At 35.9% G+C, this 18131-nt stretch overlaps 1 protein-coding gene across 2 annotated transcripts in view; it reads right to left on the bottom strand.

Annotated features, from left to right (window-relative positions):
• The window catches only part of Cenpc (centromere protein C), a 40658-nt gene that overhangs the window by 5214 nt on the left and 17313 nt on the right, over positions 1–18131 (bottom strand). For both annotated transcript variants that reach the window (XM_005359423.3, XM_026784978.1), the window contains 9 exons: positions 16578–16736; positions 15089–15362; positions 14407–14553; positions 13116–13198; positions 9814–9870; positions 7625–7729; positions 6054–6176; positions 5438–5533; positions 3383–3537 (listed from right to left, as the gene is read on the bottom strand). In XM_005359423.3, coding sequence (XP_005359480.1) covers positions 3383–3537; positions 5438–5533; positions 6054–6176; positions 7625–7729; positions 9814–9870; positions 13116–13198; positions 14407–14553; positions 15089–15362; positions 16578–16736 — 1199 coding nt within the window. The remainder of the gene's footprint in view (positions 1–3382; positions 3538–5437; positions 5534–6053; positions 6177–7624; positions 7730–9813; positions 9871–13115; positions 13199–14406; positions 14554–15088; positions 15363–16577; positions 16737–18131) is intronic.

The following is an 18131-nucleotide window of genomic DNA, read 5'->3' as shown; positions in this document are numbered from 1 at the left end:
CTTCAACATATTTTCAAGGGCTTTTTGTTTTGCTTGGCTTTGAGACTAGGGTATACACACAATAGAGGTACAGTTACTGATCAGACCTTTCAGTTAATAGCAGTGGTCTCAATCAAGGCTGATTGTTCTCCTTAGGATAAAACAGTCTCTGAAAACATAACTGTCACCGCCTAGTGTGGTACCAATAGAGAGAAACCAGGGAAGTTTCTAAATGTCTATCTATATATAGAATAACTCCCTGCTACAATAAAGACAATCACCCAGGGAAAAAGGTTAACCGTGCCATGCTGGGAAGCCATGGCGTAGAGGTTTTACCTGGTTCTCTCTCTCTTTTCAATTCCTATTGCTCTCATATACAATAAATTAAATAACTGATCACAAAATATTCATACAGCAGGACTTTGTTTATTATATTCACTTCCAGTTCTCTTTCATTCCCCATGAACTAGTAGTTTGATCTAGAGACCTATGATTCCATGTTATTTTCTTCCAGTTTCTATGTATTTTAAAGACATTAAGACTACTCACAACACTATTTTTCTATCAGGAAACACATGTCTAGCTATGCTCCTTACAGATGCCAGCAGCCACTGATGCTTAGGTCCCACTTTAGTTTATCAAGGACACAAAATGGTGATTATTTCAAGCGCAGCATTCCATGTTCACTCAGTACCTAAGCATTCCTAAAAAGAAATTCTCACCTATTGTCGGCCTTCCTCACTTCAGACTTTGTAAGGGAAAAGGAGAGTAAAGGATTGATTTTCCCCCCTTGGCTTGACTATCGCTGGGAACATGATGAGCAGCATCCAAGAAGCCTCCAGATTTAACACATTAGGTTTTCTTTTGGAGGCTATCTAACAGTGATGGACTCCGACAGAACTGAAGGACATCAACCCAAAGAGTGTTCTTTCATCTTTGGCCAGTGGGAGAGCATCTTTAAGCTGGATGCTGAGACGTTATTACCGAATCCTGCTCATCTCTGATAGTCTTCCATCATGTATGCCATGATAAAAACATCCGAAGCCTAAACGAAGGCCCAAATTGGGCATTTCCCACAAGAAATGGAATAATAGTTAATGTGGGGCAGTTGACATTTTGTTTGTTTGTTTGTCTTAGTTCTGGATTATTTATTTATAATGTTTAAACTGTATTTCCAGATCTTTTAAAAAAGAAAAAAAACAAAAGAAATTCTCACTTTTAACATTCCTACAATTTTAGTACATTTTCATGTTTTGTTGTGTTCTTCACATCATTTGTTTTAATCTAACATTTATTTCATTTTATTTGGAGAGGGGCAGTTTACAGGCCACAGTCCACCTGTAGGAACTGTAGAAACCAGTCCTCTCCTTCCCAAAGCTGCCAACCTTGGCAGCAGGCTCCTTTACTCACTGAATCATCCCGATGGTCCTCCTTGCCTTTCCTACTATCTATCTTAAGCGCCTTTCTGCTTTTTAGGAAAGATCCATAATCAGCTCTACTAGTACATTGCTAATCTTCCTTTGGTTTGATCTCCTTCTCCTCCTCCTTTAGACAGCGTTTCTAGCATTGTACCTGGAAGAAGTTAAAGGCAAATGCTGGGGCTCTATTTTTGTCTCTTTTTGTTTTTCAAAAATCATATCAAGTGTGCTTAAAGTTTTTTAAAAATGCAAAAAATACTTTGTATGCTGACCTAAAAATTAAGAAAAAATGTTCCAATTATTAAGAAAATATTTAATTCCAATTTTCAGTTATAAATGCGTACTCAAAGCTAACAACCAATCACATAGTAACACGTTTTTTATGTTTTCCTGCCATTTATATTTTCATTCTAATCAGGGGCTAAAGATGCAGCTCAATGGAAGAAAGCTTGTCTAGCACACACTAAACCCTAAAGTTCTATTCATAACACACAGTAAAGCAAACAGAAGGAAAACAGAAAGATAGATACAAATTAAAAATTTGCTTTAGAACGTTAGCCCAAAAAAGTTCTCATATAGCTAGTATTAAAGATACATTTGAGATAGTTTTTAAAAGTACAAATACTTCTTAGATCACATTTGAAGTTATATAACTTTATTTTGCCACATATTTATGCTATTAACCCAAAATAAAAATACAGTCATTTTTCTTCCTGTACTATGTTTTTCTTTTCCAAATTTTCCAATTATAAGTAGTAATACAAATGAATGTACATAATCAGTTTGTACTCTAATAGAAACGTTGGTATTTTTCTAGTTAAATTCTATTAATTCATTATAGTGTCATTTGTTTTAAGATGTGGATCCCTTTTAATACTAACCAGGTTAAATATTTCAAATATTTATTATTTAAATTTCCTTTTACATAAGGGCATTATAATTTAACAGGTAACTATCATCAGATTGGTGATGATACACAATGTCTTCATCATTAGCTATTGTTTAATCCACTGAATTAAATAAATCATTAAGAACCCTTGAATAGGAGCCAGAGAAATGGGAAAGAGCACTTGTTGCAAAGTGTGAGCACCAGCACCTATGTCAAAACTCAGGTGTGAAATGTGTGCCTGTAGCCCCAGCACTACAGGGGAAAGGTGGAGGTAGAGGCAGGACAATAGTTGGGCTTGTAGTTTGTCAACCTGACACCATGTTCAGTGAGATCCTGTCTCACAGGAATAAGAGTAATTTAGCAGGACACCATCTGGTCTCTGCACCCAGCCATATGTGCATATACCACACAGACATAAAGCTACAGAACATTAACACTGAAATTATTTTAATTGATTCTAGTTATAATGATGCAATAATAAATTATTCTTACAATGTCCCTTAATTATAATATTGCTACAATGATGGCATATTAAACATACTTAAACTTTGTAAATTTTACATTTATCATGTTTAGAATAAAGTGTTAACAGCACTCGTGAACATATGCACAGCACACATGTGTATGCAGTAGATACTGAGACTAAGGGAGAGGGAGAAAGAAGAGAGGGGCAATTTCAGACCCTGTTACATACAACAGGGAGGCAGCTAGTTCTTTGCCTCCAGAGTACTCTAACTATTTAAATCATTTTAAAACTCTTTGATCCTCAACCACATGATTACAGAAATTCACAAACCTTAATCTCTATCGTTCCCTGCAGCTCTAAAGTTCTACTTCTTTATTTGCAAATCTGTATTCTAAGATTCTCTTAACAAACACATCTCAAACCACTGAACCTCAAGGTTGTGCTATGCACAGTACAGGTATTTTTAAATAATTACTGACTAGTTAACCGCAACAGAATTAATAAAGGAAAAGATTTCTTTATTGCAGTATAGCAATGGGATTTCACTACCAGGTAAACAGAATTTCAACGCATCATCAGAGAAAAAAAAATCAGTTGTACTTCTAGAAATAAATGGAGAAATATACTCACCAATATATCTTGGCCAACATGCTGTTTTCCCTTTTCTTCATAGGGTCCTAAAATCAGTTTTCCAGTAGAAAAGACTGCTGTATCCAACGTTTTAAAAACTTTTAAACCATGTTGCTCCACAAAAAATTGGTATGTATCTCGTGGCCTTATAAGATCTAGGGAGAAAATAACAATACAAATATAGTACCAACTAAACATGCTTAACAGCATGTAACTGTCATCTTAACATTTAGGGAACTAAGGAAGGTTATACACTGGAAGTCCCTCTGGAGTACACATGGGAAATCCTATTGGAATAGTAGTACTGAATGATATATTATAAATATGTATATAAGAGTCATTTAGGCCATGCATACATACAGGCAGTAGTATTACACAGACTGAAGATGACTGGCTCTGTAGCTGGAATGCCAAAGGTCACACTCTGCCTGGCTCGTAACTGTGTAACTCTGGACTACTTAAGCTCTCTCTCTAAGCCTCAATTTCCTTTCTGTAAAATGAGCAACAGCCTGTTTAAACAGTTTCTATGAATCTCAAAGAATTGATAAATGAAAACAAAAAGCAATGACTGACTCAAACTAAGCACTATGTTATTAGCTTAAAAATAATGGAACTCTTTTTACTTCGAAGGAGACTAAGATGGAAAATAATATTAGGAGAGACACAATGAAGAGCTCCATGCCTTTACAAAGCTTAACAAGCTCCAAAATAAAAATGTGTCATCACAATGACCATAAATTGGTTTTGTTCATTTGATGATGATTAAACAGAAACATTTTTATTTAATTAAGACTACAAGAAATTATAATATAAAAGCTAATGCCAAGCCCAGTGTCTTTCTGCCTACAGAACAGGTTATAACTCAACTACTTCTAGCACCATGCTTGCAATGCTTGCTGCCACAATAATAATGGACTAAACCATAATGATAAATGAAACTCTGAGCAAGTCCACAACTAAGTGTTTTCTTTTGTAAGAACTGCTTTGGTTATGGTTTCTCTTCACAGTAATAGAGCAGTGACTAGGACATAGTCCATATAGTTTTTAAGATCTTTAAGTACTTCCTACAAATAAATACTACTTGGTTGGTATGGTGGTTTGAAAGAAAATGACCCCTGAAAGGAGTGGTATTATTAGGAAGTTTGGTCTTTTTGGAGTAGGCGTGGTCTTGCTGGATGAAGTGTGTCACTGTGCACGCAGGCTTTGAGGCCTCATATTTGCTCAAGCCATGCCCAGTGAAACAGTCTACTTTCTGCAGCCTGCGTATCCACACATCCTTCTCTAGGACCATGTGCCTACATGCCAAATGCTCCCCTTCGTGATGATAATGGACTAAACCTCTGAACCTAAGCCACCACTTAAATTAAACGTTTTCCTTTATAAGAGTTGCCGAGTTCACAGTGTCTCTTCGCAGCAATAGAAATCCTAACTGAGAGAGTTGGTAAACACTCATATATTCCCTAAAGCCCTGTACCACTAGAATATTATGGATGGCCTCCCAGAAACTAAATGTTTAATGTCAATGTAATACAGCATGAGGCTTCTAGGCTCTTATATTAAAACTGATATTTGTATGACTGATTGATGCTACTAACAGTCATCTTCACAAAGTTTCACGTTCCAGATACCATGACTGGATTCCAAAGGTACAGAAGATAGTGTGTGCCCTGGCCCAAATGGAGTACATCCTGGAGCATAAGTTAACTTTCTATAATTTCCCATAGAAAGTTCCTCATATATCTACTCATTTATAGAAGGCCTAGGCCTACTGGAAAAGATAACATATCTGGGAGGTAATAGTACCACTTGAACTCCAGAACTCAGAACACAAACACATGATACTGTATTTCACATAAATGTTCATCCATAATTATTCTCACAGAGGCTGTTTATTGAAAGAGATTTTAGTGCTGAGAGAGGAGCAGGAGGAGGAGGAGGAGGAGGAGGAGGAGAAAGAGGTAAAGGGAGAAGAGGGAGGGAGGAAGAGAGCATACACACTGACCAACCATTCAATAGTTTCTGTTAAATTATTTTCAGTATCATTCCCAAACTTACCCATAGGGACAATCTCTCTTGTTTCTGGGTCCTTTGCCAATGTTGCCTCAAAGGGATTTCCTAGGGGTTTATCCAGATTCACCACTAACCTATCCTCTGTAGAATAACCATTGAAACAAATTAATTTGTATTCATTATAAAATATTTCAATACAAAATATAATTTAGAGATAAGTTGTAAAGAAAACTGAAAAAGATTTAGCAACCTCTTTCTGACCATGTTAGCACATTAATAAGCAAAATTTCAAATTCTAGGACATAAGATTTAATGTAAAGTAAATACCTCTGAGAGCCATTATGTAAACTTTTCATTTCAACAAAAACTAAATGATGAGTTGCATAATCCCTCAGAGCTGCAATCATGACAAAGTTCTGGGAAAGTAAATTAAATGTCTACTGCAACCATACTTTGAGCATGGAAAAGGGAAGAGTCATATGACTAGGTAATGTTCTCAAAAGGAAACATTTTAAACTATACCATAGCTATTTTTATAAGAATAAAATTATCTTATATTCCAAATTGGGGGGTGACATAAAATGATCTTTACTGACGAGGCTACTATGTCTGAAGGTTTTTAAGAGATACAAAATCTAAGTTACATTGAACAGGTTCATACTTTCATGGTTATCACGATGGATCCGTTTCTTGTTGGCTTTTTTGTTGACTTTGTCCAGGTTTCTTTTTGCCTTTTTTATGGGTGATACTGGAGGTGGGGATACTATTCCAATCACAACTCTTCCTAAAATTTAACAAAAAAAGTTTTCCTGGTGACTTTAAAAACTAAAAGCAAAACATTAAATATATTACATTTCCTTTCAAAGTACCAAAGGAAATGCTGTTACATGTTACAGCTGTTAAAGAGACACAAATACTAACCAATTTCAACTGTGTCTCTAACAATCTAAATCAGATGATGAAGTCTAAATCACTGATGAAACAAGACTCAATACCCTGTTACTCACTTGAAATCAATAGTTGTCAATGGAGGATTCAAAACAAAATGGAACACTGCAGAAACTAGTAATAAACCTGAAGTAGTGAGCCACGGTGAAGTGTCCTTTAACATAGCTACACCCATCTAAATAGGGAAATAACCTTAACACTTAGTTCCTTGTTAACTCTATAAAGGGACTAGATGCTATGAGTGAGAAAGATATCATCTTTATCAGATACTAATTTTCTCATGTTCTAATATGTTTCATTTTAGGCTGGAAGGACAGCTCACCAGTAAAGAGTTTATTCTGCTCTCAAAAAGGACCAGAGTTCAATTTCCAGCACCCATCATGGGTGCCTCACAACTACCTGTCCACTCACCTCCAGAGGGATTCAGTGATTCTTTGCCTCTGTGTATATCTTCACAGCCTCCCACATACACACAATTAAAATGAAACTTTAAAATTATTCACTTTATGCAATCAGAAACCTCAGCTATTTAAGTGACAATATCTACAAAGTCAGAGAGTCAAATAGCTAGTTATTTTAAAAAAGGGAAAAAAATCAACACCTCGGCTGAGGAGTTCCATCCGGACGGAACCTTCATCTGGCAATGGATGGAGATAGAGACAGAGACCCACATTGGAGCATTGGACTGAGCTCCCAAGGTCCAAATGAGGAGCAGAAGAAAAGAGAATATGAGCAAGAAAGTCAGGACGGAGAGGGGTGCACCCACCCACTGAGACGTTGGGGCTGATCTAATGGGAGCTCACCAAGGCCAGCTGAAATGGGACTGATGGAACATGTGATCAAACCGGACTCTCTGAACGTGTAGGACAATGAGGGCTGACTGAGAAGCCAAGGACAATGGTGCTGGGTTTTGATCCTACTGCACGTACTGGCTTTGTGGGAGCCTAGACTGTTTGGATGCTCACCTTCCTAGACCTGGATGGAGTGGGGAGGACTTTGGACTTTCCACAGGGCAGGGAACCCTAACTGCTCTTTGGACTGAAGAGGGGCGGGGATTTGGGGGATGGGGAGGGAAATGGGAGGAGGGGAGGAAGTGGAAATTTTTAAGTAAAAATAAAAATTAAAATAATCAACACCTCTAAAATAATGAGAAAAAAATTAATTATAACCCTATTTTTAGATGTTTGTATATGGGAGGTGATAAAAATATGCCTGTCACATGATAAAATTATTTCAAGCAATGAATCTTTCACTTATAAGACATTATCACCTAAATTATCTTACCTGATGGTCTTTCTTGATAATCTATCCGTTCCCCTCGCCAATATTCGAGAGGTTTCAAACGTATTCTCTTTGTTCTACGAACATTTGGTGAATTAGAGGGCAGTACTGTCAAAGTTAAACAAAAATTCGAAAATTGAGCAAACATAGTAAAGATGTATACCAAATCTTAGAACATAATGTTTCAAATTTTTAGATGCTTGTGCAAATAAAAGTACATGAACCTCTAGATTGGCCAAGAAATAAAAGTTGGATAATACCCACACGTGAGACTGAACAATGCTACATTCCATATATTAAACAGAATTTGTTATAATTTGAGATTCCATTAGTTTATGACTGACACTAACCGGCAGAACCACTTCAACCAGGGACGCCCCACCACCACAGTCACAATACTCGGCGAGCTCCTAGGTGAGTGAACTTGATGTTCCCTCCTGCTCCCCATCTCAGTCTCTCTAGACCAGACTTCAGACCTGCTGCAGCCTGTCCACCTGAGTAAAACCTCCCAGACCATTTCCAAGTCCTCGGGACTCAGTCTCTTCGTGCAGAGTTCTTCCTTACCACAGCTCTCAGCCTCTCCTTCTATGAACCAAAGAACTACCAGGGACCCCCACAGTCACCACATTTAACTGTGAATAAGGGACTCCAAAGAAATCAGGCTTAGCTGGGACCCAGAATGGGCAATAGCAACCAAGACAAAAAGGTATCTATGCCAAGAATCACTTCAAAAGTCATTAACTTCCTAGATCTCAGGACCAAAAAACCAAACCAAACCATAACAAAAAGAAAAAAAAGACATGAATAACCAAAACAGTATAGGACAGTATATGCCTCTTTAAGAAGCCAGCAACCTTATTATAATAGCCATAGGAAAAGCATTTGAAACACAACAAAAGAACTTCAAAATGGCAACAAAGACCCTAATATAAAACCAGATAACCTGAATCTGATAGAGAACATGGAAAATAAGCTTGAACTCATTGGCATAGGAAGACTTTCTGAACAAAACCCCAAAAGCATAGGGAGTAAGACTATGGTGATTTAAATGAGAATGGCCCTAAAAGGGTCATTTATTTGAATGTTTGGTTGCCAGTTGGTGAACTGTTCAGAAAGGATTAAAAGATGTGACCTTGTTAGAGGAACTGTGTCACTGGGAGTGGGCTTTAGGTTTTAAAATTCCATACCAGGCTGTCTTGTCACTCTGCCTAGAGACTTATGGATCAGGATGTAAGTCCTTGGCTACTGCTCCAGTACAATTCTTGCCTGCCTACTGCCATGCTCTCCAACCTAGTGAAAATTGACTATTCCTTTGACAAATAAATGCTTCCTTTTATAAGTTGCTTTTTTAAGTTTCATCACATCAACAGAAAAATAAGTCGGAGACCAACAATAAATGACTTCTCATGAAACTGAAAAGCTTCTGTATGGCATAGGACAACATAATTTGAACACAGCAGTCGTCAACAGAATGGAAAAAACTTTACAAATTATGCACCTTAGAGTTCATATCTAGAATATATTAAAAAATAAAAAACTGAGCATCAAGAAAACAAATTAACCTAAATTTAAAAATGTAGTATACAACTAAACAGTGCTATGGGACAATGATCTTGTGCCCTGTAAAGATTTCTCAGTTGTATTGCTTTAAGAAAATGCTAATTGGCCAGTAGCCAGGCAAGAAGTATAGGCAGAGCAATGAGAACTCAGTCTGCAGGTGTCACCCAGACACAGAGGAAACAAGATGAGAATGCCTTATTGATAAAAGGTACCAAGCCACGTGGCTAACACAGACAAGAATTATAGGTTAATGTAGGCTGTAAGAGTTAATAAGAAGCCTGAGCTAATAGGCCAACCAGTTTATAATTAATGTAGACCTCTGTGTGTTTCTTTGGGCCAAACAGCTGTGGGATGGGGAGGAAAAGAAACCTCTGTCAACAAAACAGAGTTCTCAAAAGATAAAACAAAAATAGCTGAGAAATACTTTTAAAAAGGTCGACATCCTTAACAATCAAGGAAGTATAAATTAAAATTATCTTGAGATTTCACAATACATTATGAAATGCTGAGATCTAAACAAGTAATACTAATCTGGATATATTTTCCCTGTTAAAAAAATTAAGTTATATTTATAGAATGATTCAATAATACCATTTTCTTCAATGGGAATAATGTAAGAATAAATTATTTACCTAATTTGTGATGTATACTACTATCTGGTAGTACATTAGAACTTCTTATTCTTAAATCTGAAAAATACAAAAGATAGTATTATAAACAATACAACAATGCCTGCTAATTCTATATTGTTTTAAAGTGTTTTCTAATCAACTTGTACTAAGTATTATAAATAAGATTTAAACCTGAAAATATAATTTATACTTTCTCTTTTCATTGAAAAACAACACAAACTAAGGAAAAAAAAGTACAAAATCTCTTTACTCTTTGATACAATAAACATATTTAAAGAGCACAACCATTAAAATTAACAAAAAAACAAATATTATCTATTATCCATGAATGGCAAATAAGCCTTAGCAAATAAAAAGGCATAGCATAATGGTGAGTAAATAATTTCAATAATGTTACCTCCAATCACCCACAACTTTCTTCTTAAAGTTCTAATAGTAAAATCACTTCCAGGTTCTCAATTTAGCAACATTCTAAAACATCATCGATTTGTCATCGATTTTTTTCCACATTGTATACACATGTAATCTTTATTAAGAAATAGAATTACAATATTGTATGGGGGCCCAAATTGGTCAGTCCATCTAGTCTACTCTGCACCCCCACTCCCAATCCTCAGATCTATCCATAATCCTAGATCCAGTGCCCAGGCCTAATTTTCTGAGCTCCCATTCTCAGCCCCATGCTCTCTTCAACCTCCAGGCTTGGGCCAGGATGCACATTCTGTGTCTGTGTACTATCCCAGCATCCTCTGTGTCCCTAATACTTCAATTCATTTAGTTCCAGGAAGATTTTTCCCCTTCTTTCTAGATTTCTTCTTTGACTCATTAATCATTCATTTATGAAAATGAAAGCATAACATAATAAAACTCCTGGGATATGAGGGAAATGTGTAAGTGCTTACATTTTGAAATCAATAAAAGCACAAATAGCTTAATAATGCAACTCAAAAGGATAAACCAGAACAAATCAAATCAATTTTAATGTCAATTAAAGCAGAAATTAATTAAATAGAAGCAAAGAAAAGAATACAAAGAATTAACAAATATAGGAGATGGATCTCTGAGGAGATAAGATTGGCAGACCACTGATCCAACTAGCCAAAAGAAAGGATGCAAATTAACAGAGAAACATATCAGATACCAGAGAAATTAAGAACAAGTGAATACTTTAAAAATACTCCATTAAGTTGGAAAATCTAAAAGAAATGAACAAATTTCTAGATTTATCCAAATTACAAAGGGGAGGGAATTATGTAATGATACTTCAACTTTTTTAAGTGTGTCCCTCCCCCCCCAAAAAAAAGCCTCAGCAACACTTTCATTTCCTTCTTGAATTTCTGCTGGCCAGAGTGACTTGCTATACTAATTGAACACACAAAAATTACTTTCTGAGACTAATGTTATTACATCCAAAATCCTAACAAGATATGTAAATTCCACTAGGGGGTCAAACTTTGAGGAAGACAATAATGCTATCAACTACCCTAGATTGTCATGCTTTCAGAAAACCCAAGACAGCCACATGAATAGGCAGTACAGAGAGAAAGATTCTGAGACAGCTCAGTGTGCTGTCTATTTGAGATGGGTGCCAAATATAGAAATGAGGAACTTATTTTGAAAATATAGTTCAAGTAAACTTCAGAAATTGCAGGTAAATACCTTGTACCTAACTATCATATCATAAATGTATCTTCCTAAGAACTGCCTAGACAAATTGCCAGAACCATGTAAAATAAATAAATCAATAGCTGTATTAAGCTATTGAGTTTTAAGATAGCAATGAAGCAATAAGGTTGGAATATTTCATGTTCATGAGCTACTTATATTGACTATATATATATACATTTTCCTGAAAAGTTGGTTCAAGCTTTGAGAAAACAAAATATTGTTTAAAATCTACTAAATAAAACATAGAATTGTTAATTTGGAAAAAACTCTAGTGTCTATAAAACTGAATTGCCCTGTACTAAATAAATCTGTGGAGATCAAAAGCAGATGAGTGTTTTCCCAGGCCTGAGAAGAAGAGAAGAGAAGATGGCTGGTGAAGGATATGGCACTGGGCAGGGCCAGGGCAATGACAAAATATTCTAAAGTTGGCTACAATGATGACTACATACTAGGCTAATTATGACATGTGAAGTTTACCTCCAAAATCAAGCTGTTATCACCTCCTCTCCAATCCAATTTACCATGTAATCTGCATGTGAGTAGATGCACAGTTATCTTTGCTGAAAAAATTCCCACAGCAGTGGACCTTGAAGGCGTCTGGTAGATAGATAACTGAATGCATGAGAATAACGGGAATGAGGTTTCCTACTGTTTGAGAAAGGGCTTATACAAACAGAAAAGAGAATTCTGTTCTGTGCTGGAACTGGAGGTATTGAGATAAATCTGTGGTTTCTAGATACAAATATAGATAGTTGCTTGCTGGATAGTTTTTGTCAACTTGACAAAGGCTAGGGTTAGGGTCATCTGGGAAGAAGAAATCTGAATCAAGAAAATGCCTGCATAGGATTGGCTTGTAGGCAAGTCTGCAGAGCATTCTGATTATATGGGAGGGCCTCTGCATCAGCTCCTGCCTCCAGGTCTTCATCCTGTTGGAATTCCTGTCCTAACTTCCCTCTGGGATAAACTATGATTGGAACTATATGCTGAAATATACTCTTTCCTCCGCAAGTTGCTATTGGTCATGGTGTTTTATCACATCAGCAAAACCCTAAGTTAGATGGCACTGTATTACATACAGTCTGTCTCAGAGTATCAGTCTCTCTCCCTCCACCGTGTGTGTGTGTGTGTGTGTGTGTTCCTATCCTACCCAGAAAAAATCAAAAACAAAAACCCTAGAATCAAAGGCATGTCAATAATAACAACACTTGTCTTGGATTCTAAATGCCACGGTACATCAATAAGAATCAGGTATTTTTCAAAGCAATTATTGATTGCAGAATTAAAAGTACATCTTATGGAACAATTTATGTCCCCCAACTCCCAAAAAGGCAATATTCCAAAAATGACAGATCCATGACAAAGGAGTCAGTTAAAATAACAGCAAATGATGAGATCTATCACTGTTTGAGTTTTAGAAGAAATGATAGTTAAAAACTATAACACCACAGAGAAAAAACTAAATAATTTTTAAAGGATGATGCATCTGGACCATTTCAACAAATTTCCAACTATAAAGCAGTAATCTCAGGAGTACATCCACATTTACTATTACTGAAAATTTAAATAAACACAGAATACTTTACTGTATATTCATAGTGCCATAGAAAGCAAGATAGTAGAAAACAGTAACTTACCCGAACTCTCCTGATCCTTTTCATCACCCATGTCAGAATTATTGCTTTTAGACATTACATGATCCTTGAACCTGGAAGGTCCACTTAAGAACAAAATAAACCATAAAAGTTGTGCTCTTATAACTATGATCATGTCTTAAACCTGCCATCAGTGTCTTTCCTATGAAACTAAAAGTGATGCAATAGGTCATCAAGAATGTGTTTCCATGCAGCATGAAGCAAGAACTGCGATTTGATCCCATAGAGTCAAATCTGATAAATACAAATTTATATAAATGAGAGAGAGAGACAGAGAGAGAGAGAGGAAGACAGAGAGATTGGCTGATTAAGTAGCTCAGGCCCGGGGCCTCCTTACTGTAGCCTAAACTGGTCTAGAATTTGCAATCCTCCTGTCTCAGCCTCTTGAGTGTTTGGATTATAGGCATCATCACCAAGCTCAGCTAGAATATTTAAAGTTAATTCATGAATCACTTATAAATTTAATCAAGTCCAATAACAATATTCTTTCACACAAATAAGAGAAATCAGCAAGCATATCTTAATTTTAAAAGAAATCTACAAAAAATGAAATTAAACATGTAGCCCAAAAATCATCATAATTGACTCAAGCTATGGTACTCCCGGGCTCCTTTCCTCCTCCAAGTCCTAATCACAACCCCTCAAGCAGTAAAGAACCCATAGTACTCCCTTCAAAGGTTAAGGTTTGTTCTCATTTACTAGTCTTGTATTTTTCTTTTAAGGTTTTAACAGTTGAGAGCTAAAACAAGCAGGTTAATCTCACTTGTTTAATGTTAGTGGATATTTTAATAACACATCCACAAATTCTGTGACAATCTTCAAAAGATAAAGTCCCATTTCCCTTTTCCTGATTGTGGTCTGGACTTGTGATGACTTGTTTCTAATGAACAGAAAACTATAACCATGAGTATAGAACTCCAGAGGGTAAGTAATTGAAAAGGCATTTGATACTATCTTCTCTCAGATCATTTGTTTTGTAGGAAGTCAGCTGCCACATTACAAGAAACAAAGGCCAACTACCAAAAGACAGCAAAAAATTGCAACCTTCAACCAACAGTCATGAGGCATAAATGGATCCTCTAGTTGTAGTCAAGTCATCAAAGGGATAGAAAAGAAAAAGACACCTCCAAGGCCAAAACAGCTAGCTAAGCCTTGTCCACATTTCTGGCCCCACAGAGAGTAAATAGCAAAAATAAATTATGTTTGGAAGTAACATAGAAACGGATAACTAGTACAGTGAGTAACTTCTATTTTCACTACACTATATACACACCTTTCTTCCCAAATTGAATTTTTAGGCTCCCCTGCATTGGAATTAGACTTCATTGATGATTTACGTGTATTCTCCCCAGTATGAGACTTTAAATGAACATTCTGTGAAGTCATAACACTGTTTTGATACTTAGAGCCTCCTGTAGGTCTATGAGGAAAAAGAAAAGGTTAAAATTATTTTTCAAAAGTTCTTTCTTCTAGAAACAATATACAAATGTTTGTACAAGCAATATAAAATTAGCTACATCAAGCATAAGTTCATCATGTTCAGACCTTGAGATTTAAAACTAGGTTCACAAAGGTATCTGGTCTATCAAGACTCCCAATTAAAAAGAAATAGAGAAAACAGTACAAACCTGGCCTGAGAAGTAGAAAGAGTGACGATGAGTGACACTGACTCTAACAGTCGATGGCATCTACTGTACAACTACATACCGATACAACTACTACTGTACAACTACATACCGATCGTTCCCAGTTTTACAATAAGAAAACAAGTTCAGAGTGGTACTATTCCTCGGTGTCATCCAGCAAATTGCAGAGCCTAGATTTAATAACAACTTTGACCAAGTCCAAGTCCTTTATGCTTATTCCCCCTCTGAGTACTTAATAACAGACAAATTACTAAATTCTCAATGGGGAAAAAAGAAAAAAAGTTATATTGTAAATACAAAAGAAATTACCCAGAAATATCAAGACTTTTCTTCTGAGTTGAGTCTGCCTCGTTTTCCAATGGCTCACTCTGGGAACCAGAAATTTCATCATGACTAACACTTCTAGAACCCTTAGTGTTTAAAGACTTCTGTACTCTTGAGCTGCTCTCTGTTTTCCGTCTTTTTGATGGAGAAGGTTTTTTCCCAGTATTCTTAGATAACTGACTTTTCCTAGTCCGCTTTTTTCCATTGTGATGCACCACTGACAATATACTTTCTCTTGAAAAGCTTCTATCAAAAGAACCTGAAAGATTCAATGACAACTTCAAATAGCATGTTTGTTCAAATGAAAAGATCAATGTCATATTTACATATAAATGCACATACCAATTTCATAAGCTAAATTTGTTTTCACATAAAAAATCTTATATTTTTTCAGTTGTACTTATAGGACATGTACTAGATTTATTTGTTTTTTTTTTTAAGATTTATATATTATGTATACAATGTTTTGCCTGTATGTGTACCTGCAGGCCAGAAGTTGGCACCAGATTTTTTTTTTTATTACAGGTGGTTTGTGAGCCACCATGTGGTTGCTGGGAATTGAACTCAGGACCTTTGGAAAAACAATCAGTGCTCTTAACTGCTGAGCCATCTCTCCAGCCCCAATGTACTAGATTTATTAAATTCACCACAAACTTCCTTAATAATTTTGTCTCTGGCTCTACCTATTACTCACCTGACCATCTGTAATGATAAAGGTCAATTTAATAGAATCTAAATCTCCCAGGAAATGGGTCTCTGGGTATGCCTACAAGGAGGTTTCATGGATTGTGTTAACTAAAGTGAGAAGACCGACCCGCACACATGTGGGTGGCACCATTCCTCGGCTGCCATCTTGGATCCTGGATGGCACAGGTAAAGAGAAGGTGCTGTTCTGTTTCCTGAGCATGGAAGCAATATAAGCAGCTAGCCTCCTGACGCCATACCTTAGCTTCCAGAACTGTAAGGCAAAATAAAATAAACCCTTTCTCTCTGAAGCTGCTTTTGTCAGAGTAGTTTGTCATACCAACAGAAAGTTGCTAAGACATCACCCGTAAGATCTGAGTGTTTGTTGTAATTCCAAACGATCAGTTTATCATCTTTCTTTGTAAAAGCCTATCCAGTCATAGCATCTTGTACTAAAGTAGTGCTCAATTCTATCATCCCCTGACATCTCTTTCTTATCTTTATCTTTCATCTGATTTTTAAACATCTATCATTACATGGATTATTTTACCTAGAGTCTTCCCTCATAGAATGTAGTCTTCTTAAGTACAAGGACTTCTGATTTTGGATATGTTTGTCCACAGCACACTGTGTAACTTTATACTTCCTAACTGACAATATTTCTGTTGGTAAACCATTTTAACCTTGTCTTTATAACATATTGCTATAGAATGGGAATAGTCACATATAACCCCAGAAAGAATAACTGTAGGGCCCTTTCAACAAAGATAATCTAAATAAAAATACTTACCTTTCTCTGGTTTTACCAGCCACCACTCAGATGGACAACGAGAAATTCTACCACTTCTGACAATCTCTTGCTCTTGTTTGTCCTTGGAACCACCAGAAAAACTTTTCTTCCTGGATTTTTCCATATCTTTTTGGATGCTATGCTTTTTCTTTTTCTTTTCTAATGTAAAGAAAAACCATAAAACTATTCAAAACATCAGCTTTCAAAGTTCACAACAGATTTCAAAAAAATAAAACTCAATTACAGAAACATCTTACGTTTATCCCATGGGCTAGTTTCACATACATGTCTTTAAAAAACCATGTTTTCAAGCAGATCTCTGATTTTCTGTCAATTAAATGTTAAATACTTTACACTGTTAGTCATAAACTAAAAGAGAAATATTCATGTATGTACTTGCAGGCACATGCATTCAAGTGCCTAAGTATGGAAACCAAAGGACAACCTTAGATGCCATCTCTTCTCCTTATTTATTTATTTTTATTTTATTTTATCTTTTATTGAGAGAGTTACTGCCTAGAACTCAACCATTAGGCTATGCTTACTGGCCATCAACCCTTTCTCTGCCTCCCTAGTCCTGGCATTACAAACGTGTAAAACCACAACAGTTATATTTTTCTAACTTGGGTTTTGGGGATCAAAATCAAGTTATTCTGCTTGAAAGTAAGTATTGTGCCATCTCCCTAGTCTGCGTATCTTTTGAAAAACAAAATAGTTTCTTTGTACTTACCACTATACAAAATAAAACAGTTAATTACTGACTTACCTTTTAATTGTTTTGTAATCTAATTTTGAAAAAAGAAATTTAAAGATTAAGTATGATTAAATTATAAACCTTGAAATGAGATTACTTTGGATTAACCCTACCAGCTCATGTATCCATAAAACTTCTGATCAAACAAAACTTGGGATGACAGCAGGCAAAGTGAAAAATCAGAGATAGAAGAAAGCAAGCATTGTTAGCTTTGATGGCAGAGAAGGACCATCAGTCAAAGATGATGGGTAGCTCAACAGGATGGAAAGGTAAGGAGCAGAACTCTTACATACACAGCAGAAACAGAGCTTAACAAAGATATTTTTTTCCGTCCTATGAAACTTCTGACTTAAAAATTATATAAGACTGAAAAAAAATTTAAGTGTGTTGTTTATTCTACTGTGTGGCAATTTGTAACAACAATGGAAAAATCACAATCAGTATAGCAACACATCAGAACACCATATTCATTAACCAGTCTTTACTGAAAATATTTATGAAGATAGAAAGATTTATGGACATATTGGATAGAGACTTATTTTCTCTTCTACTTTCATCCTATATACATATGTATCTGTCAATCTACACACACACACAATATGTTAGCAGGAGAAAGCGTTTCATTAACTTGTTTATAGTCTTTCACTTCTTCATGTGTGTTTCTGTCATGGGATCTATTTAAATAAAAAGAGAATCATATGACAAGGGCATTTGTTCAACTATGTTCATAGCAGCATTATTTGTAATAGCCAGAACTTGGAAACAACCTAGATGTCCTTCAATGGAAGAATGGATGAAGA

The sequence above is a fragment of the Microtus ochrogaster genome, linkage group LG1 (genome assembly GCF_000317375.1).
Source record: "Microtus ochrogaster isolate Prairie Vole_2 linkage group LG1, MicOch1.0, whole genome shotgun sequence".
Taxonomy (NCBI): Eukaryota; Metazoa; Chordata; class Mammalia; order Rodentia; family Cricetidae; genus Microtus; species Microtus ochrogaster.
The sequence above is the reverse complement of the archived record's forward strand: the minus strand, read 5'-3'. Positions and strand labels throughout refer to the sequence as shown.